The sequence below is a fragment of the Pristiophorus japonicus genome, chromosome 5 (genome assembly GCF_044704955.1).
Source record: "Pristiophorus japonicus isolate sPriJap1 chromosome 5, sPriJap1.hap1, whole genome shotgun sequence".
Classification (NCBI taxonomy): Eukaryota; Metazoa; Chordata; class Chondrichthyes; family Pristiophoridae; genus Pristiophorus; species Pristiophorus japonicus.
The window spans coordinates 81,794,980-81,821,739 of record NC_091981.1 but is presented as its reverse complement, the minus strand read 5'-3'; the positions used below and the strand labels follow the sequence as shown (position 1 = coordinate 81,821,739).

Below are 26,760 nucleotides of genomic sequence, written 5' to 3'. Positions count from 1 at the left end.
GACACTGGTTATAAATAATACAATAACACTCTTCAGGAATGCCAGTATGACCTATTCAGAAAATCTTTCTTCATATTACTGCCCATGTCATTTATTTTTCACAGATTTATTAATGATCTCCACGGCTAAAGAAAACCGGCATGACGATTTTGTTGCTTCTGCTGGTGGAATACGCGTAGATTAACCTCCATCAACCATCAATAGTCTCTGACGGTTTGCCCATGCTCCTATTTTTAGTTTGCACATTGATGCCACAAAGTACAACCAAACAGCATCCAAGCTTTCTGTACACTGACGGACACGCAGCTCTACCTCTCCACTGCCTCTCTCAACACTTCCACTGTCTTTGTGTTGTCTGATTGCTCGTCTGACATACAATTGTAGATGAGCGAAAAATTCATTCAGTTAAACATTGGGAACACATAAGCCATTGTTTTCAGCCCCACAAGAACTATGTTCATTGGCGACAGATTCCTTATGTAATCCCTGGCAACTATCTCAGGTTCAACCAAATGGTTTGCCACTGCAGCATCCCTGAACTGAGATTCCCACTCCATAATCCTCTCCCACCTCCACCTCCGTAACATTGCTCATCTCTGCTCCTGCTACAGCCCACCTTCCCTCCTCTAGCTGAGTTTTTTTTTAAAACAGCTTTCAGAATTTTACTCAGTGTACGTATTATGGAAATTCCAATGTTCTCGCCAATAACACGTGGAAGGAGCTCACAGACTTGTTTGTCACAAAGATTAAGACCATCCTGTTGATCTGCCTCTGCCACACACCCCAATCCCCTTGTCCACCAAGCCAAACCTCTACCAATGCTCCCCTGTGCCCTAGCCCTGAACTCATGCATTTCTCTAGTTTCTCCCTCACCCCCTGCTCTTTCTATGTGAATGAGACCCACTTCTTAGCTTCCTTGACCCCATTCCCACTAAACTGTTGGTCACTAATGTACTACTAGTTTATTTCAGTATCACTATACACGAGCTAAAAACAAAGACAAAAGGATCTAAAAAATAAATCTGAGGGCGGTAAAGCTTGATTAGATAAAATAAAAAAAACGATGTGCTAGAAATTTGGAGTAAAAACAAACAGCTCAATCAGCATCTATGAAAATAAATAATTTTTGGGAGACCAGAGTTCTTTAGCACTAGGGTTGAATAACCTCAATTAATAAGAACACAACATATCCAAGTACTTAAAAGATACTGCTTAAATAAACATACTTTTTAAAATTTGGCGTGCTTTCTTTGCTCCATTCTTACTCTGCTCTTTCACAAATACACCACCCACTAGCCCTTCATCTTTCCCCAGATAATCCCGCCTCTGCCCGCACTTTACTCGTCCAATTTATTTACAATGTAGATGCAGCTCAAATTCCACTTGCTTTGACTGGTCAGTTCTGCCATCAATCATCAGTTACCATGGTTTGATGACATGGTGGGCGGCGCCACCAACATGTGATGACCAAGGTTGTTGATTGTAAACATCAGACCATACTTGCAATAACTAATTATGGTCACTGAACATTTTATTCGGGGACAAGTTTCCTGAACTGGAGATGCTTCCGGGGACATTATTTGCCCGGGGACATAGTACCTAATCCAGGGACTGTGCCCTGGAAAACGGAGACATATGATCTATTCACCCTACCTCAGAGGAAGGTCAGAGCCGAAGAAAAATAACCTTCTCCTACTGCCCTCCTTTGAAGTGCCCATTTGCAACAGGTGATGAGCAGCTGGGTATGTTTCTCAGGTGCACCAGCTGCTTAACAGGAGCTTGATACACCTTATGCATAGTTAACATGCAGGCGCCTAGTATTCTGGGTATTTCCCGCTTGCAATGTCGAGGTTTTGAAATCATTTTAATTTCTCTTAATATTGCGTGTTTCTGGGTTTGTACCCATCAATGTTAAGGACAGCAATAGCTAGCTACGAATTCCGACTTTAACCTAGCCTGAGCAGCAGGAACAAGGCGGTTTAGGCCGGACAACCCTTTTATACCCCGCACAGAAGGAGGCCTTTCGGTCCATCATGTCCGGGTTGGCCAACAAAGAGTTGGGGGGAGAGGGACCAGGGAGTGTGTCCCCGGGGGGAGGGGGAGAGAAGGAGACCAGGGAGTGTGCCCCCGGGGGGGAGAGGGGGGAGTGTGCCCCGGGGGCCGGGGGGGGGAGAGGGACTGGGAAGTGTGCTCTGGGGGGGGTGCCTGGGGAGAGAAAGGGAGACCAGGGAGTGTGTCCCCAGGGGCGGGGGAGGGGGGAGTGTGCCCCGGGGGGAGAGAAGGACCGGGAAGTGTGCACCGGGGGGTGGGGAAACAACCAGGATTGACACAAAGTAACAATTATGACTGTAACAATTTTGCCAGCGGAGTGGGAGGAGTGCTGTCTGCGGGACTCTTCCCCCCCCCCTCCCCAGCGAGCCATGGACCCTAGACACTCCCCCCGCCCCAGTGAGCCGTGGACCCCAGACACCCTCCCCCCCCTCAGTGAGCTATGGACCCTAGACACTCCCCCCGCCCCAGTGAGCCGTGGACCCCAGACACCCCCCCCCCTCAGTGAGCCATGGACCCTAGACACTCCCCCCGCCCCAGTGAGCCGTGGACCCCAGACACCACCCCCCCCCCCCAGCGAGCCACAGCCCCCAGCATCACCCCCGCCCCCCATATGTTGAGCTGTCACCCTCCAGTGACCAGCCTGATGCAGGAGGCCCTTGCTCCAGTGGCCTGTTACGGGGTGGCTTGGGAGAAGTCTGACCCTCAGTGTCACTGGCCCAAGCAGATAACTGAGGTCTGCTTCATGGTGCCTCCTCTGTGTATTTCACTGCCCCCCCCCCCCCCCCCCACTTTAGCCTTGGGTGCTGAGACCAATTGTAGTCCATCTTTAACTATTTCCAGTTCTGACCCAGGATCATCGACCTGAAACACTAACTCTGTTTCTCTCTCCATAGAAGCTGCCTGACCCAGAGAGTATTTCCAGCAATTCCTGTTCTTATTTTAGACTTCCAGCATCCGCAGTATTTTGCTTCTATAGTACAAAGCAGCTAACGTAAGGGCGAAAGGAATAGCAGGATGGGCTGATGGGCTATGACGGAGCGAGGTCGGAGACTTGTGTGGAGGGGACTGTTTCTGTGCTGTATATTCTGGGGACTGACTCTTCACGCTTTCTGATCTGTATGGAAAGGACACCTTTGTCTAAGAGTATAATTTGACCCCAATAGTGTACCCCTTCTAAATAACCCACTGCAGACCCAACTGAGTGTTTCTTTTTAGAACTCTCCTTTTAAAGAAGGTAAGTTTGTAGTTAGTTCAACATGCCCGGTCTGCCCTCTCGGGTGGATGTAGAAGATCCCACTTTGAAGAAGAGCTGGGGAGTTCTCTCCATTCTCCTGGCCAATATTTATTCCTCAACCAACACCACAAAAACAGATTATCGGTTCATTATCTCTGACAGTGCAGCACTCGCTCAGTCGTGGCCTGGAAGTGCAGCCTAGAATTTTGTGACCCAGTCTCTGGACTGGGACTTGAACCCACAACTTTCTGACTCTGAGACGAAAGTGCTGCCCACTGAGCCACAACTGACACGCAAGGTGCAGTACTATAGAGGTGCCATTTTTTGTATGAGATGTGAAACCGAAGCCCCATCTGCCCCCTCAGGTGAAAGTATAAGATCCCATGGCTTGATTGGAAGAAGAGCTGGGGAGTTCTTCTGGTGTCCTGGGCAATATTTATCCCGGGATTGACATCACAAAAACAGATAATCTGGTAATTTATCACGGAGCCCGGGAGAGGCGAGAGTTCGGAGCCAGAAGAAGCGAGGGCCCAGGGGCAGCACAGGCCAGCCCACACTACGATATGTGTGCACACTAGGTCCGTGCAGCAGAGCTGGTCTCCAGTCGTCTTGGGTAATGCTTGCCACTGGACCAAGACCTGGCTCTGTCAAGCTCGTGTGGTGGCTGGTATGCAACCGTCACCATACGTTAAAAAATCCATGCACAGGCATCTTCCACCCTTCAGGATGTGGTTCTGGACCTGGAATATTAGGTCCTTCATTGAAACACCTGTGAACTTTTTGGCGTGGAAGCAAGTCATCCTCGATTCAAGAGATCGCCTATGATGATGATGATGTGTCGAGGTTTTGAAAGTGCTGCCGAAGAAGCCTTGGTGAGTTGCTTGTAGATGGTACACACTGCAGCCACGGTGCACCGATGGTAGAGGGAGTGAATGTTTAAGGTAGTGGATGGGGTGCCAATCAAACAAGTTGCTTTGTCCTGGATAGTGTTCTTCTTGAATGTTGTTGCAGCTGCACTCATCCACGCAAGTGGAGAGTATTTCATCACAATCCTGACTTGTGCTTTATAGATGGAGGAAAGGCTTTGGGGACTCGGGGGGTAAGTCAGTCACCACAGAATACCTAGCCTCTAACATGCTCTAATAGCCACAGTATTTATGTGGCTGGTCCAGTTAAGTTTCTGGTCAATGGTGACCCCAGGATGTTAATGGTGGGTGATTTGTCAATGGTAATGCCATTGAATGTTAAGGAGCTGTGGTTAGACTCTCTCTTGTTGGAGATAGCCATTGCCTGGGACTTGTGTGGCACAAATGTTACTTGCCACTTATCAGCCCAAGTGTGAGTGTTGTCCGGGTCTTGCTGCATGCAGGTATGGACTGCTTCATTATCTGAGGAGTTGTGAATGGAACTGAACACTGTGCAAACATCAGCGAATAACCCCACCCTGACCCTAAGATGGAGGGAAGGTAATTGATAAAGCAGCTAAAGATGGTTGGTCCTAGGGCACTGCCCTAAGGATCTCCTGCAGTGATGTCCTGCAGCTGAAATGATTGGCCTGGAGGCTTCGGTGCAGGAGGAGAGAGGTACTTTTTTCACAGGGGCCAGGAGGTCTTCCAGGCAACAGACCAAAGTGCAGTGGGAGCAGATAGCCGCTGTGGTCAATGCCAGCAGTGTTGCCCCAAGGACAGGAACACAGTGCAGGAAGAAGTTCAATGACCTCACACGAGTAGTCAAGGTGAGTGAATTCATCTTCAAATGCCATATCGCAACATCTGCATCACTAGCCTCACACACTGCTCAATGCACCACACTCAGCTACCAACAATCTCTACCAAACACAACTCATACCTCACATTCAAAGCTTCACCTCACCTTCACACACTTACCACTGCTGCAAGCCTCGCACCCACATCTTACAGCTTGCACACATTGCCAGCTATTCATAAATGACAGGCACATCACCCAAACACATTGCTCCACACTCACTGACACACTCTCTCATAGTCAGCCTCTACAGATGTAGCCCATCCATTCATTAGACTCATTCCATCAATCTCACTCAAAGTTCTCTTTCCCTCCTTGCAGGAGAAGAGAGTCCACAACAATCGGGAGAGGTAGAGAACCGGAGGTGGTCCTCCAGTCTTCACTCAATTGACTCCAGCAGGGGAGGAGGCCCTGGAGATCGAGGGAGTTGCAGAGCTGCTAGAGGTGGGAGACAGAGAGAGGGAGACCTCCCAGCAACCTGGTGACAGAATTAAATCTCTTACAGCCACATGGCATACAACGGTCACCCATGTGATGACTGATGTCAGCAGTCAATGAGATGTCATCATGTGCATAAAGCTAATGTTGCCTATTCCCTCACAGGTCTATCAAGTACCCACCAGCCTCCCCCCCCCCCACCTTTAAATATTGCTGGTACGGGGTCCTTGCTGTAGCTGAACGCATATGAGAGGTTAAACCAGGGTGTTTGTTCCAGCATTGAGGACGGAATTGGCATTGCTGCTGTCAAATCATGATCTTGCAGCGTACGCTCCCAGCGCCGATGCTATCTCCCTCACCAAGATGCCCTCCGGCGCGGCAAGTACCAGAAATGCACGCGCAGTGCAGACGCCATTTTTGTCACAAAACGGAACCACATTTTTTTCCAGAAATCCTTAGAGAAGGAAAACTAAATTGAAATGTAGGACTGAATTAAATATGAGCTGGGAAATTTCAACACCATTGTAACACAAAACAGGTTAAATATTACAGTATATCACAAATGGAATTTCATTTGCAGCAATCAGTGGCTTAAAATGTGAAGAATCTCTGTTGAGTTATTTATCAAAGGGATGGTTTTCTAGACCAATATGTCAAGGAACCAAGTAGAGAGCAGGCTATCCTAGACTGGGTCTTGTGTAATGAGAGAGGATTAATTAGCAATCTGGTCGTGCTAGGCCCCTTGGGGAAGAGTGACCATAATATGGTAGAATTCTTCATTAAGATGGAGAGTGACACAGTTAATTCAGAGGCTAGGGTCCTGAACTTAAAGAAAGGTAACTTCGATGGTATGAGATGTGAATTGGCTAGGATAGACTGGTGAATGATACTTAAAGGGCTGACGGTGGATAGGCAATGGCAGACATTTAAAGATCACGTGGATGAACTACAACAATTGTACATCCCTGTCTGGCATAAAAATAAAACGGGGAAGGTGGCTCAACCGTGGCTAACAAGGGAAATTAGGGATAGTGTTAAGTACAAGGAAGAGGCATATAAATTGGCCAGAAAAAGCAGCAAACCTGAGGACTGGGAGAAATTTAGAATCCAACGGAGGAAGACTTAGGGTTTAATTAGGAGGGGCAAAATAGAATATGAGAGTAAGCTTGCAGGGAACATAAAAAGTGACTGCAAAAGCTTCTATAGATATGTAAGGAGAAAAAGATTAGTGAAGACAAATGTAGGTCCCTTGCAGTCAGAATCAGGCGAATTTATAATGGGGAACAAAGAAATGGCAGACCAGTTGAACAAATACTTTGGTTCTGTCTCCACTAAGGAAGACATGAATAACTCCCGAAAATAATAGGGGACCAAGAGTCTAACGAGAATGAGGAACTGAAGGATATCCTTATTAATCAGGAAATTGTGTTAGGGAAATTGATGGGATTGAAGGCCGATAAATCCCCAGGGCCTGTTAGTCTGTATCCCAGAGTACTTAAGGAAGTGGCCCTAGAAATAATGGATGCATTGGTAGTCATTTTCCAACATTCTATAGATTCTGGATCAGTACCTATGGATTGGAGGGTAGCTAATGTAAACGCACTTTTTAAAAAAGGAGGGAGAGAGAAAACAGGGAATTATAGACCGGTTAGCCTGACATCGGCAGTGGGGAAAATGTTGGAATCAAGTATTAAAGATGTAAATAGCAACGCATTTGGAAAGCAGTGACAGGATCGGTCCAAGTCAGCATGGATTTATGAAAGGGAAATCATGCTTGACAAATCTTCTAGAATTTTTTGAGGATGTAACTAGTAGAGTGGACAAGGGAGAACCAGCGGATGTGGTGTATTTGGACTTTCAAAAGGCTTTTGACAAGGTCCCACACAAGAGATTAGTGTGCAAAATTAAAGCATATGGTATTGGGAGTAATTTATTTGACGTGGATAGAGAACTGGTTGGCAGACAGGAAGCAAAGAGTAGGAATAAACGGGTCCTTTTCAGAATGGCAGGCAGTGACTAGTGGGGTGCCGCAGGGTTCAGTGCTGGGACCCCAGCTATTTACAATATATATTAATGATTTAGACGAAGGAATTGAATATAATACCTCCAAGTTTGCAGATGACACTAAGCTGGGTGGCAGTGTGAGCTGTGAGGAGGATGCTAAGAGGCTGCAGGGTGACTTAGACAGGTTAGGTGACTGGACAAATCCATGGCAGCTGCAGTATAATGTAGATAAATGTGAGGTTATCCACTTTGGTGGCAAAAACAAGAAGGCAGAATATTATCTGAATGGCGGCAGATTAGGAAAAGGGGAGGTGCAACGAGATCCGGGTGTTCATGGTACATCAGTCATTGAAAGTAGGCATGCAAGTACAGCAGGCGGTGAAGAAGGCAAATGGCATGTTGACCTTCATAGCGAGAGGATTTGAGTATAGGAGCAGGGAGGTCTTACTGCAGTTGCACAGGGCCTTGGTGAGGTCATACCTTGAATATTGTGTGCAGTTTTGGTCTCCTAATCTGAGGAAGGACATTCTTGCTATTGAGGGAGTGCAGCGAAGGTTCGCCAGACTAATTCCCGGGATGGCAGGACTGACATATGAAGAAAGACTGGATCGACTAGGCTTATATTCACTGGAATTTAGAAGAATGAGAGGGGATCTCATAGAAACATATAAAATTCTGACGGGATTGGACAGATTAGATGCAGGAAGAATGTTCCCGATATTGGGAAATCCGGAACCAGGGGTCACAGTCTAAGGATAAGGGGTAAGCCAGTTAGGACTGGAATGAGAAGAAACTTCTTCACTCAGAGAATTGTGAACCTGTGGAATTCTCTACCACAGAAAGTTGTTGAGGCCAGTTTGTTAGATGTATTCAAAAGGGAGTTAGATGTGACCCTTACGACTAAAGGATTCAAGGGGTATGGAGAGAAAGCAGGAATGGGGTACTGAAGTTGCATGATCAGCCATGATCATATTGAATGGTGGTGCAGGCTCGAAGGGTCGAATTGCCTATTCCTGCCTTGCACCTATTTTCTATGTTTCTGTTTCTCAAAATAAAAAAATTGTTTTAGTCTGTACTTAACATCTGCTTTATCTCTTTCCATCTTTCCTGTCTGCTTGTTAAATGAAGTTTGTTGTGATCGTCAGCATTTCAACATTTAAAGCCCCAGAATATGACAATTACATCTTTCCAGACTGGGCCAATGTAATTGGATGGTGTATTGCTATATCTTCAATGGCAATCGTACCCATTTATGCAGTGTACAAATGTATCAGTCTGCGTGGGCCCCTGCGTGAGGTGAGTACATCTGTGAGGTTTCATTAATTAGTAGTTGTTTTCAGATTTCTTTTTATTCTTTTTTATCGACTTGAAGGATGTTAATGTCTTTCATCTCTGAAACCCAGAGAATAGCTTTCATGCTTCAGCCATGATAACAAGCATCCCAAAGGCCATTTATTGACATTAATGGATCCTATTTCAAAAGTCTCACCAAATTTGATAAATTCCGTTATAACGAAAAGGGTTGATGGCAAGACAAGTCCTGTAGGTCCTTGGAGTGAATTTTACCTTCGAACATAAATTAGGTGTTTGCTGCATCACATCTGTTTGCAATAATTTGGTACAAAAATAGAAAATGCTAGAAATATGCAACAGGTCAGCCAGAATCTGCAAACATAAAAGACAGGTTAATATTTCAGCAATAATCCTTCATCAGAACTGAAAATTGAAAGCTAATTAAGTCCCTTAGTATGGTTGGAAAAGTAAAAGAGAAAGGCAAGAGGGAAGAAACTACAACTACTCTAATCACAGGGAGCAAACAGATTGATTAAATGACCTGCAAGTGCTTTAAGAGAAAACAATTAGATGATATAAATATCATTTCAGTTTGGCAATGGAAAGGCATTAAAGAAATGTGAAAATAGTTGAGTTGGTGAAAAGCATGGGAGATGTCCACAAAGGAAATGGCAAGTAGATAGATGAAATTAGGGAGGGGGGAAAGCAGGCACAAAGGTCTGAAATGGGGGGAATAAAATAAAAAATGCTGGAAACACTCAGGATTAGAATTTCCTCTCAAATCGCCCATTTGCCACCCAGTTACCGCCCAGAAATACAAGTTTCCTCTCAAATCGCCCATTTACCATCCAGATACCGCCCGGCGATAAATTCACTAGTCATTACTGCCGTGTGGTATTTGATATTGTTCACTCATATATTGCCGCCCAAAATGGAAGTTACATCATTAAGATCCATTTACCACCAGACCTTAATACTGTCCTGAAAAAGCATGACTCATTGGATCTTAAGTGGATCTTAAGTGGGCGGTATGGACACAGATCTGACAGGTTTGTTTGATATTACACAGATCTTTATAGTTCTCCACAGTTTCATGTATTTTTAGAATTTTCTAGTGTTAGGCAATAATATAAATAGTCTAACAAAGCCTTATTTACTCCTTTAGTCTCTCTCACTCACTAGTCTCAGTCAGATTAGTCTCACTCACCCCCCACAGTCTCACTCACTCCCCCCCAGTCTCTTCCACCCCCCCCCAGTCTCTCTCACCCCCCCAAACTCTCTCACCCACCGTCTCTCTCCCCCCCACAGTCTCTCTCACCCCGCAGTCTCTCTCCCCCCCCCGCAGTCTCTCTCCCCCCCCCCGCAGTCTCTCTCCCCCCCCCCGCAGTCTCTCACTCCCCTCAGTCTCTTCTCCCCCCAGTCACTTTCACCCCCAGTCTCTCTCACCCCCAGTTTCTCCTCCCCCCCCAGTCTCTCCTCCCCCCAGTATCCCCTCCCCCCAGTCTCCCTCACCGCCCCCCCAGTCTACCTCACCTCACAGTCTGTCTCATCCCCTACAGTGATCCCAACCCCCCCCCCACAGCGATCTCACTAACTCTCCACCCACACAGCGATCTCACTCTCTCCCCCCCTCCCCACCCCCCACAGCTCTCACTCTTCCCCTCCCCTCCCCCCCCCCGCCCCCACCACAGCGATCTCAGGCCATCTGTCTGGCCTCTCGGTGGGGTAGAGCTTGACAGCTGCGCGCGCATGCGCACGACTTGGGAGCCGAAGATTCCCGAGTCGATCGGCCTCCTCTGCTGCACACCGCCCGCTGCACTTCGCTCTCGCACTGCTTCACCACCGCCAACATGGAGCACCCGAAAACCGCGAGAGCGCGCACCAGTGGCATTCCGGCGGTTGAAAGAGACGGAGACGATTTAAAAGGAATATCCAGCCCTCAGTAAATTTGCTTATCCTAAATAAAAAGCAGACACTCCTCCACATCCCACCCCACCAAAACTGTCTTCTGACAAAGGTCTGCACCCAAAGCACAATTGAGAGAAAATCACCCCCGGTAATTCATGCACATTTCATAGCAGCCAGTTGAAAAGTAGCATTGGTGGGTGCCTGGGAGTAGATGAGTTGGTATCTGCTGACGAGAGAATGATGGATGCTCCCAATGATGGAGAGAGAAATAATGAAAAAGTGGCAGGTTAGTTAAAAATAAGGTTCTGAAAGTATTGCAGAAGAACTGCAACTATTCGGCAATACAATAGTCACTGCACTTTAACATTAATTTGTGATGTGAAACATTTTGAAATGTTCCAATATGATAAGTTTATATAAATGCAAATGTTATTTATTATGGTACATTTTCTGATCTATAATGAACAATTAACATGTACAAAATTTCTCAGTGCACTTTTTTAATGCTAGTCCTTTTATTTTTGTGCCCAAATTCTGGACATGCACTGCTAGTGTTACAGCCACACATTTAATCTATAATCTCAAAGGAAATTGTCTTAAATATCTCAAGAAAGAATATCATTAGCAATGTATTTGTATTATTGAATAGCATTCCAATGTATTAAGAATTTTCAGAAATAATCGTAGAATTACATTTTACTGAACAGTAAGAGAAGAATTTGCACTTTTTTGGGGCTTCCTACATATACAGAAATGTCTAAAAGCACTTGACAAGGTAGTAGACAAAGAATAAACGTCAAGCATAAGAGGAAAGGAAAAGAGTTAGGATGAAAGCACCTTTAAAAAAAAAGATCTTAAGCAAGTTTTTTGAAAACAGGGAAGGAGGTGACTGGGTAAAATGCCAGGAGAGAATTCTAATGGTTGAGCATTGTGACTGAGGCAATGGCCACCAATGGTGATTGGGAGGGAGCATGGAACAAGAAATAAATTGTATCAGAAGAGCAGATGGTGCATGAAGGGAAACATGGCTGAAGAAGATTCCTTGGGTAGGATGGGTTGAGGTCTTGGAAAGATTTGAACACAGGATGAGAAACGAGTCAATTCATTGAGTACGGAGAGCTGTTGGAGCGGGGGTAGCGGGGGTTTGCCGTCTTGGTGCAGGTGAAGATGCAAGCTCCAGCATTTTGGATTTGTTGTAGAGCTGAGGTAACAACGGCATAGCTTGAATACCACGGAAGAAGAGCTAGTATCGAGACAAATGATTTTACAGAGGTGAAAGAAAGCAGTCTTGGTGATGGGTTGCATGTAGTATGGAGGAAACTAAGATTAGGTTTATGCAGTAGAGCAGCTGGACAGTCGGGGAAGTTGATGAAGTTCAGAGCTGGTGGTGCATAGGTGTCACAGGAAGACGTAAGATAGTTTCCGAAGAGATTGACAAAAATATCACAAAGTCAGGAAAAGTTGGAATGTGAGAGGGTATATGTGAAGGAATTTGGTGTTGATTATTCACAGGGCAGAAGTTAATAATGGATGGTTTGCGACAGGCACATGGATTTGCAGGATAACAGAGGTGAGAAAATGGTGAGGTTTTGAAGCTAAATGTGAGGATAAGGTCTGGGGTGGCCATGTGTATGTGGGGAGGGGCGTGAGCAAGGTCTGTGTGGAAAGTAGGTTAAGGGAGGTAGATGGCAAGGAAGCTGGCTAAAGTAGGGGAAGGGAAGTTAAGAAAGAGATTGAAATAAGAAGATAAGAAATAGGAGCAGGAGTAGGCCATACGGCCCCTGGAGCCTGCTCCGCCATTTAATACGATCATGGCTGAATCCAATCATGGAATCAGGTCCACTTCCCTGCCCGCTCTCCATAGCCCCTTATTCCCTTATCCTTTAAGAAACTGTCTATTTCTGTCTTAAATGTATTCAATTTCCCAGCTTACACAGCTCTCTGAGGCAGCGAATTCCACAGATCCACAACCCTCTGAGAGAAGACATTTCTTCTCATCTCAGTTTTAAATGGGTGGCCCCTTATTCTAAGATTATGCCCCCTAGTTCTAGTCTCCCCTATTAGTGGAAACATCCTCTCTGCACCCACCTTGTCAAGCCCCCTCATAATCTTACACGTTTCGATAAGATCACCTCTCATTCTTCTGAATTCCAATGAGTAGAGGCCCAACCTACTCAACCTTTCCTCATAAGTCAACCCCTCATCTTCGGAATCAACTTCGTGAACCTTCTCTGAACTGTCTCCAAAGCAAATATATCCTTTCTGAAATATGGAAACCAAAACTGCACACAGTATTCCAGGTGTGGCCTCACCAATACCCTGTACAACTGTAGCAAGACTTCCTTGCCTTTATACTCCATCCCCTTTGCAATAAAGGCCAAGATTCCATTGGCCTTCCTGATCACTTGCTGTACCTGCACACTAACCTTTTGTGTTTCATACACATGTACCCCAGGTCCCTCTGTACTGCAGCACTTTGCAATCTTTCTCCATTTAAATAATAACTTGCTCTTTTATTTTTTCTGCCAAAGTGCATGACCTCACACTTTCCAACATTTTTGCCCACTCACTTAACCTGTCTGAGTCCTTTTGTAGATTTTTTGTGTCCTCCTCACACATTGCTTTTCCTCCCATCTTTGTATCGTCAGCAAACTTGGCTACATTACACTTGGTCCTTTCCTCCAAGTCGTTAATATAGATTGTAAATAGTTGGGATCCCAGCACTGATCCTTGCAGCATCCCACTGATTACTGATTGCCAACCCGAGAATGAACCATTTATCCTTATTCTCTGTTTTCTGTTCGTTAGCCAATCCTCTATCCATGCTAATTTATTACCCCCAACCCTGTGAACTTTTATCTTGTGCAGTAACCTTTTATGAGGCACTTTGTCAAATGCCTTCTGGAAGTCCAAATACACCACATCCACTGGTTCCCCTTTATCTACCCTGTTCGTTACCTCCTCAAAGAATTCAACCAAATTTGTCAAACATGACTTCCCCTTCATAAATCCATGCTGACTCTGCCTGACCGAATTTTGCTTTTCCAAATGTCCTGCTACTGCTTCTTTAATAATGGACTCCAACATTTTTCTTCCCAACCACAGATGTTAGGCTAACTGGTCTATAATTTCCTGCTTTTTGTCTGCCTCCTTTTTTAAATAGGGCGTTACATTTGCAGTTTTCCAATCTGCTGGGACCTCCCCAGAATCCAGGAAATTTTGCTAAATTAAAACCAATGCATCCACAATCCCTGCCATTACTTCTCTTAAGACCCTAGGATGAAAGCCATCAGGTCCAGGGGATTTATTCGCCTTTAGTCCCATTATCTTACTGAGTACCAACTCCTTAGTGATTGTTATTGTGTTAAGTTCCACCCCCCCTATAGCCCCTTGACTATCCACTGTTGGAATATTGTTAGTGTCCTCTACTGTAAAGACTGATACAAAATATTTGTTCAGAGTTTCTGCCATCTCCATGTTCCCCATCACTAATTCCCCGGTCTCGTCCTCTAAGGGACCAACATTTATTTTAGCCACTCTTTTCCTTTTTATATACCTATAGAAACTCTTGCTATCTGTTTTTATATTTCGTGCTAGTTTACTTTCATAGTCTATCTTCCCTTTCTTAATCATTTTTTTAGTCATTCTTTGTTGGCTTTTAAAAGCTTCCCAATCTTCTGTCCTCCCACTAGCTTTGGCCACATTGTATGCCCTTGTTTTTAATTGGATACCGTCCTTTATTTCGATAGATGGCTATCTTTTCTCTTATGCCCTTTCCTCCTCACTGGAATATATTTTTCTTGAGAGTTGTGAAATATCTCCTTAAATGTACACCACTGTTTATCAACCATCCTACATTTTAATCTATTTTCCAAGTCCACTTTAGCCAACTCAGCTCTCATACCTCATAGTCTCCTTTATTTAAGCTTAGTACGTTGGTTAGAGATCCAACTTTCTCATCCTCCATCTGAATTTGAAATTCAATCATGTTATGATCACTCATTCCAAGGGGATCCTTTACTAGGGTGTTTATTAATCCTGTCTCATTACACAGGACCAGATCTAAGATAGCCTGCCCCCTGGTTGGTTCCATTACATACTGCTCAATTATTGAGGATAAAGTACAGAGACAGAGGGTAGATGTCTGAGAGGAGAATTCATTGAGGAAGACAATGAGGAGGATTCTGAAATAGCGAAAGAAGAGGCAGAATATTCAAATGTGGCGAAAAAGCCAGAGGAATGGGAAAAATATATTTTCAGTAGTAATTATGCCAGTTGCTTTCATGTCTTTCATATGATGTAATAAAATTCCTGTTAGATAATAATGCATGGAATCTTGTTTATCATTTCAGAGGTTAGCTAATGCAATGACACCTGAGAAGGACCATCATCTGGTGGAAAATGGAGAGGTTCGGCAGTTTACTGTGAGTAATGGACCTCAGTGGTCTTATCTTGTATTGATGGTAACTGAAACAAAACATCTTTGAAAACAATAAATGCTACTAGAAAGAGCAGAATTTATAAAACATACAGCTATTTCTTTGTATTTACCTGAAATATTAAATGCTTTAAAAATGAAATAGCACAGCAGAAACTAGTTGGATCAGTTAGCCTGTAACAACAACAACTTGTCTTTATATTTTGCCTTTAATGTAGTAAAACGTCCCTAGGCAATTCACAGAAGTATTATAAGACATTAAAAAATTGACACCGAGCCACATAAGGAGAAATTAGGATAGGTGACCAAAAGCTTGGTCAAAGAGATAGGTTTTAAGGAGCATCTTAAAGGAGGAAAGAGAGGTAGAGAGATGGAGAGGTTTTGAGAGAGACTTCCAGAGTTTAGGGCCTTGGCAACAGAAGGCACGGCCACCAATGGTTGAGCGATTATAATCAGGGATGCTCAAGAGGGAAGAATTAGAGGAGCGCAGATATTTCGGGGATTGTGGGGCTGAAGGAGATACATGAGATAAGGAGGAGCGAGGCCATAGAGGGATTTGGAAAAAAAATATAAGAATTTTGAAATCAAGGCGTTGCTCAACCAGAAGCCACTGTAGGTCAGTGAGCACAGGGGTGACGGGTGAGTGGGACTTGGTGTAAGTTGGGACATGGGAAGCCGAGTTTTGGATGACCTCAAGTTCACGCAGGGTAGAATGTGGGAGGGCACATTATTGTTACATATACTGTGCCACCAAAATTATGTAAAAAATATATATATCGTGGAATATATATCAGAAATGGTTTAATGAAGCATGTCTTGTGATGGGCATGTTAGATTTCCAGTATGATTTATGTCTTTACTGTGGATACAAAAAAAAATATAAATAACTTTTTTAGATCAGATGTGAGAAAAAGGCATGAAGGGACAAAACAAATAACTACAAGCCAGTGAATTTAACATTAATAGTGTTTTACTCTACATATATTGGCCCCAAATTTCCCCAGCCACTTAGAGCGGTGTATCTCGATGTGGTGCGCCGACTTCCTGGAGGAGAAAAAGCGGCAAAAATCGACCTGTGAATGTGGCCGCTCCCTCGTCGTCCACATCCATCGGCGTTGCGCAGCAAAGTGTCGGGGGGGGGGGGTGCAGAGCTTCGGCCGCGCTTGTACAGCACGGCCGGCAGGGGGACGGGGCTTGGGCCCAGCGTGTCATGCAGTGCCGGCAGGGGCACGCATGACTGTTTCAGTGTGCGCACATGCGCAATGGGTGCTCCAGTCTGTGCGCATGCGCAGTGTAACAGGAAGCTTGGCAATCGGCCAATTAAAGGGAGAGTGTCCTCAGAATAAGTGGCTATGGAGTATATATAAAGGTGAGGTCTGAATATTGATTTTTGTGTGGCTGAGGGAATGGAAAGGAGTGCTGGATAGGTGTAAGAGAGGTGTAAGTGTGATCTTTGAACATTACCTGCGTTGAAGTCCAATAGACGAATGGCGCAAGAGCGTGCAAGAAGAACCAAGAATTTCCTCCATGAGGAAGTGGAGAAATTAGTAATGGTTATTGAAGAGAAATGGCTAGATATAAACAAGAGTGGTCCGTCAAAGGTCTCCCCCAAGGAAATGAGGAAAAGGTGGAACCTCGTTGCCAAAGAATTCTCCGCTGGGGTCAACACTGCAAAATCTCGAAGCTAGTGCAAGAAGAAATGGCAGGACATTGATCAAGTAGTGAGTGTAAGTAATATCTTCATCTTTAACTTGAATTGCAGTGGAAAATGTGAGCATCTGTATGTGTCCGACCTATCAGAAGCGCACCATGTCTGACAATTTATATCTTCATCTTTGCAGAAGAAATTGGCCCACAACAAGAGGGAGAGAACTAGAGCAGGAGGAGGTCCACCAAATCTGCACCAACTGACACCTCTAGAACAGAGGGTTTCTGCCTTCTGACTCGCACTGGCAGAAAAAGAATAAGCCCTGCACAAGCTGGGGTGAGGGTGAGTCATTAAAATGCATTGTGGCCCTTCAAATCAACCTGCTGACTGGCCTGCTACGCGTGAGACTACTCATGCCACCCATCCTGTCCCCTCCTGTGCTGCTAACTATTTGACTCTTGTGCTGTCTTTTGCAGAAGAAGACAACACTCCTCAAGATCCTGAGGATCCAGATGCGTGTGCTCCAGACCAAGGCAGGTGGGGGGAGGAGGGGTACATGGAAATGTGTGCTCAGGAGAATGCTGACAGCGATATCGATCAGGATATATCACAGGGCATCACAATGCCAGAACCCTCCATTAGCTCCTTGGCAACCTTCCATGGGTTCACACCTTCCGAGGTCGCGGGTCCGAGTGGCGGTTGGGAAATACATCTTGGGACACCCAGTCCCCCACCGTCCCAGCCTGCGCCTCGCACTGGAGGGGTGCCACTAGGTCGACCCACGGCCTCTCCTGAGAGGCAGCCCTCAGCAGAAGTTAATCAGGTTTTTTCATTGGGTGAGGAGACCAATGCCCTCACAAGATCACACGTGGCGGCCGTCACAGGAGTGTGTGATGAGGTCGCCACACTATCGGGTGAAATCTCTGCACTAAGACGGGAACTGAGGGCGGGCATTGCAGAGGGTGTGCAGATGATGGCAGATGCCATGAGGGAGCTGGCTTTTGCAATAAGGGCACAAAGGCCGGAGACTCAAATGCCACTCCCACGTCACTCCACGCACCAGCCACCGGTCAGACCCAAGCCGGGACCCCAACCCCCTTCCCCCCCCACCACCATCACCGACCCTATAAGGAAGTGCACTTTCCCCGAGATGTGGGTGAGGGATGGGTGCAGACTTTCTTTCCTGCTTTGGATGTTGTTGTTTGTATCGTTGAAGTGCACTGTAAAATTTACAGTAAAAGATATTTTGCATCCAAACTGAATCATCCTCCTTTAGGACCACGCAACATTTAGAGTCAACTGTAAAAAGTTAAAATCCCTCACCCCTACAGTCATGCGTGCCTACCGCTCCTAGCCCTGCTGGGAGGGCTAGCCGGTGTGTTCTGCAGTCGGCAAGGTAGGGCTGCTCTATTTTCTGTAGCTGATTTATCTTTCATTTATTTGTAGTGATGTTGTGCAGCTGTTATGCTGAAGATGTTGTAATGTTGTGCTGATGTTCTGAAGGTCTTTAGAGCTTTGGGATCCTCTAACTCACCTCTGCCCCCGCCCCACCTATCTCTGGCTACCTGCGCTGATTTCTTAAATGTAGGTAAGGTTTTTCTGTGGCTACAAATGTGGCCACATACACTAACCTAAGTTAGTTTGGAGTACCTTCCAGCTGGCCAAATTTGCTTCTATGGCCAAAACACGTGTAAGTGGCTGGTCTCGCCCCCGTGTGGAGAAAAAAAGCTAAATTAAAACAAAACCTAACTGACTTACACTGGAGCAAGTTAAATGGGGAAATTTGCAATTTTTAAGTTACTCCAAAAAAAAACAATTGCTCCAAAAAAAGCGGGGCAACTCTTGGGGAAATTTGAGCCCAAAGGACCTTGATTTGGGAATAGAGGAAAGATTTTCTGCTGTCGATTCACCGGTTTGCCAGTGATGTGCAGCAGGTCAGGACAGAACTTCAGTGAGCGTCCATTCCATTGGTTTCCCTCCTCCATTGTATGCTCACATCCATCATGCAATGTCACTTCCGGCAGTCACCAGAAGTGCTCACAAGGGTGGATGTATTAAGTGCACCTACCTGAAGCTGCTGCGCCCACATGAGACCCCGGTCCGGAGGCCTCTCCTGACTGCGCGTTGCAGTGCATGCACGTCTGGACGTGCGCAGGCCTGGAGCTGGATTGGCTCTGGGCAGCCAATCAGATATAATATATTCTCATTCTAGTAGTAGAAGTTTCGTAAGTCCGAAACTCCTATTACTATGAATGAGAAACACCCCCAAACACCTAAACATTACATAAACCAATTAAAAAAACACTTCACATAAATTCACTCTAGAAATTAAAGTCGATAGAAATGTTTTTGAAAAAAAAATATTTGTCGATTTTTAAAAAAAAGCTTTAATTATGGTTTAAAATAAAATTACCTGAGTGGGCAAGGTTTTTAACATAAATATGTATTTTTTAATTTTATTTTAATATATTTTTGATATGTTTTTAAACTCTTACACTGGTAAAAGTAGGCTTTCACTAAGCGCAAGAGTTTTAAGGACATTGGCTGGGCAAGAGATGGACAAATAACCCAATCTCCGCCGTGGAAATGTCCTCACTCCCGATATGCGGGAGATCTGTCAAGCCAGAAACTTGACAGATTGGAAAAGCCGGCTTTCAGCGAATGTGCATTGTACGCCGAAAACCAGCTTTTCCGATGCCTTCCCAGGTCCGTACATACTACGTAAGGACCCGAGGAGGCCACGATTTCTGGGCCATTATATTTATGGGGTAATTATGGTGTGACTTAATGGGGGGAATTTTAACCTAAAAAAATGGGTGGGTTGTGGTCGGGTGGGAGGTTAAAGTGTTAAAAATCTCAATCCCGACCAGGACCCATCTCTAAAACACCCACTTTGGGTTTTAGCGGAGGTGGAACGGGGATGCGGGGGGGCGGGGTGGGGGAGGGTGGGCAGCTAACCCACTCCCAGGAGACGGGTCGTCTATTTAAATATTATAATGAGGCTGAAAGCCTCTGTTTTAATATCCGTTTTGAATTTAACTGTAGCTGGTTGGGTTTTGCAGGCCTCGTGAAACTGCCAGCTAAAGTAAGGCGAGGACTGCTATCACACAAGCTCATACTGCTGCCCTCGTGGCTGTGTTTACAAGTGTGGAAAAGGATTTGCAGGGTGTCACAGTAGTCCAACAGATTACAAAGTGGCTGAGGCGCCACCATAGGGGAGTGGCCATGGCTCCGTAGAGCACGAATCTGGATGACAGCATTCAGCTCCCACCCCTGTCACTCCACCAGTGCCCTTGCTGTTGCCTGTCAGCTAGCCAGCCCAGACTACTGCCGCCCATGCCGAGGTGGTGCAGTTCGCAGCCAGGGCTTCTAGGCCCAGAGCTGCTCGAGGTCGTCCTGCAAGGCCATCTGCAGACTCCCCCACTGAAAGTCACCAGCCTTACACCAGCCATGCTGCAGCCACTGCTATTTTGTTGGAGCACTAGGATAGGCAAAGGCACACTGAAGATCAGCACCAAGGGAATGCACAAGGGTGATCAGTTGACATTGTTATGAAATATTGAATGGATTGAGAGATAAAGTTGGATTGGAATATTTCTTTTGTGGTGGCTTTTATTTCAGTACTGTGGCAAAGAGGACGCTGTGATGGTCAGTAACAGAGGAAACGTATTGTTGAATGGGGAATTGGGGTTGTGTGCACTGGTACCATAGTCAGATGAATCGATCATGGACAGCGCGGGCAGAAAGGAGCTATCTGGGTTGCCTCCCCTCTTCCGCTTCCTCCTCTTCTCTTCTTCCTCCTCTCCCTTCTCCTCTTCCTCTTCAGCTGGTCACCGTATGCCAAGGACTGTGTCCTCATAATGGCACGGATGTGGAGCATGCAGCAGACCACGACGAATCTTGTGACATGCTCTGGTGAGTACTGCAGGGCTCTTCCAGAGTGGTCCAGGCAGCGGAAGTGTTGTTTAATGATGCTAATAGTCTGCTGTATTAGGGCAAGAAGTTCGGCAACGTAACGATCGCTTTAGCTCCATTTTTTGTCGCTAAAAGGTTTTTGGGGAGCTAAATAAATTTAGTTTCGCCAGTGGTTTAATGCCATCCTTAAAAAATAATGGCCGATTTTTTTTGAGAACCAGCAAACCGAAACCGAAAAGGATTCCACTTGCTGAACATACAGACCGTCTGCGACCATACTCAGCGTATCATGGCAGTAGATGCAAAATATCCAGGGAGTATCCATGATGCTTTCATCTTGCGTAAGAGCAGTGTCTCACAGATGTTTGAGCAGCAGCCAGAAGACCAGAGCTGGATACTGGGGGACAAAGGTTATGGGCTGGCCACCTGGCTCCTAACCCCCCTCCGCAAAACGCAGATAGAAGCCAAGCATCGCTATAATATCTGCCATATAGCCACATGCAGCATCGTCAAGAAGACAATTGGAGTGCTAAAGCAGCGCTTCCGATGCCTGGAGCACTCTGGAGGCTGCCTGCAATACTCCCCTTAGCAGGTCGGTGAGTTCACTGTGGTGTGCTACATGCTACACAACTTAACCATCATGAGGGAACAGGATTTTCCACTGGGGATTGTCATGTATGTAACCACAATGTAACACCACTGTATTACTGTATACACTCAACCTAGATGCATACCTTGGCCACAAGGGGTGAACTTGTGGGAGACACTCCTTACCTGATCACACAGGTAAAAAAAGGGAGGTCCCATGCAGGGTCATCATTTTTGGAGTCCTGTGAATAAAGAGTTAAGGTCACAGAGTGACCTTGTCCCCAGAATGTGCCTCGTGTGGTTTCATACTGTAGAGTAAGGACTTTACAGGGATTGCAGAACCACCCCAGGAGAGAGGGGGTTAGGGAGGAGGAGGAGAAGGATGACAAACCCATGGCATCACTGCAACCCGCAGGACGACGGGGGAGGAGACCTCATGCACCTTACGCCATTGCAAGAGCCTGGCGTCAGCAGCTGATACTTCACCGCTTTGCATGAAGGCTGAACGGCACGTTTCACCATTGTATCCCAACATGTTGACTATTTAAGAACATAAGAATTAGGAACAGGAGTAGGCCATCTAGCCATTCGAGCCTGCTCCGCCGTTCAAAAAGTTCATGGCTGATCTGGCCGTGGACTCAGCTCCACTTACCTGCCCGCTCCCCATAACCCTTAATTCCCTTATTGGTTAAAAATCTACCTATCTGTGATTTGAATACATTCAATGAGCTATCCTCAACTGCTTCCTTGGGCAGAGAATTCCACAGATTCACAACCCTCTGGGAGAAGAAATTCCTTCTCAACTCAGTTTTAAATTGGCTCCCCCGTATTTTGAGGCTGTGCCCCCTAGTTCTAGTCTCCCCGACCAGTGGAAACAATCTCTCTGCCTCAATCTTGTCTATCCCTTTCATTATTTTAAATGTTTCTATAAGATCACCCCTCATCCTTCTGAACTCCAACGAGTAAAGACCCAGTCTACTCAATCTATCATCATAAGGTAACCCCCTCATCTCCGGAATGAGCCGACTGAATCGTCTCTGTACCCCCTCTAAGGCTAATATATCCTTCCTTAAGTAAGGTGACCAAAACTGCACGCAGTACTCCAGGTGCGGCCTCACCAATGCCCTGTACAGTTGCAGAAGGACCTCCCTGCTTTTGTATGCCATCCCTCTCGCAATGAAGGCCAACATTCTATTCGCCTTCCTGATTACCTGCTGCATCTGCAAACTAACTTTTTGGGATTCATGCACAAGGACCCCCAGGTCCCTCTGCACCGCAGCATGTTGTAATTTCTCCCCATTCAAATAATATTCCCTTTTACTGTTTTTTTTCCCAAGGTGGATGACCTCACATTTTCCGACATTGTATTCCATCTGCCAAACCTTAGCCCATTCGCTTAAGCTATCTAAATCTCTTTGCAGCCTCTCTGTGTCCTCTACACAACCCGCTTTCCCACTAATCTTTGTGTCATTTGCAAATTTTGTTACACTACACTCTGTCCCCTCTTCCAGGTCATCTATGTATATTGTAAACAGTTGTGGTCCCAGCACCGATACTGGTGACACACCACTAACCACCAATTTCCAACCCGAAAAGGACCCATTTATCCCGACTCTCTGCTTTCTTTTAGCCAGCCAGTTCTCTATCCATGCTAATACATTTCCTCTGACTCCGCATACCTTTATCTTCTGCAGTAACATTTTGTGTGGCACCTTATCGAATGCCTTTTGGAAATCTAAATACACCACATCCATCGGTACACCTCTATCCACCATGCTCGTTATATCCTCAAAGAATTCCAGTAAATTAGTTAAACATGATTTCCCCTTCATGAATCCATGTTGCGTCTGCTTGATTGCACTATTCCTATCTAGATGTCCCGCTATTTCTTCCTTAATGATAGCTTCAAGCATTTTCCTCACGACAGATGTTAAACTAACCAGCCTATAGTTACCTGCCTTTTGTCTGCCCCCTTTTTTAAACAGAGGCGTTACATTAGCTGCTTTCCAATCCGCTGGTACCTCCCCAGAGTCCATAGAATTTTGGTAGATTATAACGAATGCATCTGCTATAACTTCCGCCATCTCTTTTAATACCCTGGGATGCATTTCATCAGGACCAGGGGACTTGTCTACCTTAAGTTCCATTAGCCTGTCCAGCACTACCCCCCTAGTGATAGTGATTGTCTCAAGGTCCTCCCTTCCCACATTCCCGTGACCAGCAATTTTTGGCATGGTTTTTGTGTCTTCCACTGTGAAGACCGAAGCAAAATAATTGTTGAAGGTCTCAGCCATTTCCACATTTCCCATTATTAAATCCCACTTCTCATCTTCTAAGGGACCAACATTTACTTTAGTCACTCTCTTCCGTTTTATATATCGGTAAAAGCTTTTACTATCTGTTTTTATGTTTTGCGCAAGTTTACTTTCGTAATCTATCTTTCCTTTCTTTATTGCTTTCTTAGTCATTCTTTGCTGTCGCTTAAAATTTTCCCAATCTTCTAGTTTCCCACTAACCTTGGCCACCTTATACGCATTGGTTTTTAATTTGATACTCTCCTTCATTTCCACCTGTTATTCTGCGAATGATACACTACATAAGTTTGGTTTAGTAGAAAAATAATTTGTAGTTTATTAAACATTTGTACACTTGTACTTAACTTTAATAAAAACATTGATATTAAACTAAAACTTTTAAAGTAACATCACTTAAATAACAATATAAGAACAAAAGGACAGCAAAATAACAACAACAACAGCAGCAAACAAACTTCAGCTGCTGCCAGCACACCCTCCGCCCCCCCCTTATTTATAAACCGCCGCACTGCGTGCCCTTCTTGCCCTCGCCCTTCTTGGACTTGCCGCCAGCTTTGGTCGTTTCCTTAGCCTTAGGTCATTTCCCAATGTGGCCAAAGTTTTTGTTCGTGTCTCGGGTACGGCGCTCCGCTTGTTGGGGGACAGACCCAGGAGACGGCAATCCGGAAGGCCTGGGTTCGGCCCCTTCAGCCTGTGGATCAACCTGCACACTACCTGTTGAGGTTGGTCTGGGGATTGGAATGGGAGTGGCATCACTTGATACCATCAATTGGTGCTGGGCAATGACAGCCTGGGTGTGTTCCTGCATTGCAGCGACTATCTCCGACATGCCTGCATAGTGCTGCTATTCCTCCCATCATGCCCTCTCTAATGTCAGCAGATAGTGCTGCTATTTCTCTCTTGATCCCACCCAAGGCCTCAAGGAGCAATTTTGTAAGCTGAACTCTCTCCCCACTCAGTCCCATGAGCTCTACCACCTCCTGTGGAGCCTGCATTTCAGGAGAGCACTGTTCAGGTCTCCTCCTCCCCATACAGAGGGCCTGCTGCTGCCCTGGGTGTGCTTTCCTGCAACCCACTGGGACCCATGACCTCGTTGGATGGACAACCTAGAAATGTCCCCTTGCACATAGAGCTGTTGAAAATGCTTGGTACATCCGTGGCCTGTACCTCCTCCAATTGAATAGCACCATCTGATCATCCTCCTCTGGCTCCCCCTCCCCCTCATGAAAAATATTGTTGGTCTCCTGTTCCTCCTCATTATCCTCCTCATCCTCCTCCTGATTGCCCTGTGGAACTTGTTCAGTATGGCCGAAGTCATCGGGCTCATCCACTTCTGCTTGTGGTAAGGTGGCAAGGTCTTCTCCTTCATTATTGGATATCTGTGAAACATCTACAAAATATAACAGAACAGACGAATGATTAGCAGCCGGAGAGGGGCAGGGTGACATGAGTAGGCACATATATCACAGGCTCATTTGAAGGACCACGATGAATGATAATACATCGCTGTAGTTTTTAACTACTTAGCAGCTTTTTGCCGCTTTGCTAATTATAGCAATTCAACTATTCCCGGTTTATATTTAATTCAAACTAGGAGACTTTTGTTCAGATTATAACAAATGCTTTTAATACAGGTATATTGAGTAAAAACAACAGAGATTTATCAAGTAAATTACATTCTGTTACAAAACGTAATAATTAACAAATATTGTCACAGCCTGAATCTCGATAGCGTCCTCTCGAGCTGACCGTGGTGCCGACTCCTTATCTCCTGTTGTCTTGATTCGGACTGCCTTCCTGGTTGAAGAGTTGCTTTCTTTATACCCTTTTTGTGCCAACGTGGCAAGCTAGCAAAATATCTCATGTTTTCCATGTCCGAGCTTTGAACATTGAAAAGGGTCCGTTCCATCTTCTGTACCTCCCACCAGTATAAACATTCTCAAGATACACTGCCTTTCTACTGATAAGGTATGTCGAGCTACACAGAACCTGATGAACCTTGTTATTGTGTACTAAAGTTCAACACATTCTTTTGGTTACTTAGGATGGTTCATTTACCATCAAGCTTTGCTTCTTAGCCTTTCTCCATTTTAAAACCCATTTTATGTTATACAGGTATTTTTTATCATTTATAAGCTAGTTTTATGTACAATCAATGAATATAAAGGAAGTTACAAACATAAAGGTTATTCTTTAATTAAAGACGTGTAAAGTAAGCTTCTTAATTCTAACTTCTAATATCTGTCAATAAGCGATATATTACAATCCCTACCTTGAGGTGGAGGAACTTCCGACTCCTCAAAACCTCCTAATATTGATAAGCCCTTTAATCTGGACTATTTTATGTGTCCGATTAATTCACTACCTTCAGTATCCACTTTAGTGACCACCTATCTATTTCCACTTTGGTGACAATACTTTACCCCTTACAATCCCCTCTTATGGCCCTTGGCTATATGCCCAAGATAGGCCATTTCCCAATAGATTCCTCATGGATGAGCCTCCAGGGTTGTCCTTTTGCTTGGGTAGCGCTATTTCACGAACTGCAGGACCCCCTGTTAGCTTTCCCATCAAGGTTATACAAGATATGTCCTTTCTACCGGACTGCCTATATTCCCTTTATTCAATGTTTTAACTATTGCTTGTGCTATGGCCTGTCTCTTACGTTGACTAAATTTTTTATCTCTTTGTTTAGTCCCTTCGTGGACGCCAGATGTAGTTTTTAAATACTTAGCAACTTCTTGCCGCTTTGCTAATTATAGCAATTCAACTATTCTCGGTTTATATTTAATTCAAACCAGGAGACTCTTGTTCAGATTATAACAAATGCTTTTAATACAGGTATATTGAGTAAAAACAACAGATGTATCAAGTAAATTACATTCTGTTACAAAAAGTCACAGCCTGAATCTCGATAGCATCCTCTCGAGCTGACCGTGGTGCCGACTCCTTATCTCCTGTTGTTTTGATTCGGACTGCCTTCCTGGTAGAAGAGTTGCTTTCTTTATACCCTTTTTGTGCCAACGTGGCAAGCTAGCAAGATACCTCATGTTTTCCATGTCCGAGCTTTGAACATTGAAAAGGGTCCGTTCCATCTTCTGTACCTCCCACCAGTCTAAACATTCTCAAGATACACTGCCTTTCTACTGATAAGGTATGTCGA

General features: G+C 45.2%; 1 protein-coding gene across 1 annotated transcript in view; it reads left to right on the top strand.

Moving 5' to 3' along the window:
- Nucleotides 1–26,760, top strand: part of LOC139264094 (sodium-dependent dopamine transporter-like) — a 90,967-nt gene that overhangs the window by 46,145 nt on the left and 18,062 nt on the right. The window contains exons 12-17 of the mRNA XM_070880185.1: nucleotides 8,621–8,788; nucleotides 15,046–15,117; nucleotides 17,256–17,316; nucleotides 19,842–19,864; nucleotides 20,606–20,694; nucleotides 26,293–26,312. Of these exons, the coding sequence (XP_070736286.1) occupies nucleotides 8,621–8,788; nucleotides 15,046–15,117; nucleotides 17,256–17,316; nucleotides 19,842–19,864; nucleotides 20,606–20,694; nucleotides 26,293–26,312 (433 nt within the window). The remainder of the gene's footprint in view (nucleotides 1–8,620; nucleotides 8,789–15,045; nucleotides 15,118–17,255; nucleotides 17,317–19,841; nucleotides 19,865–20,605; nucleotides 20,695–26,292; nucleotides 26,313–26,760) is intronic.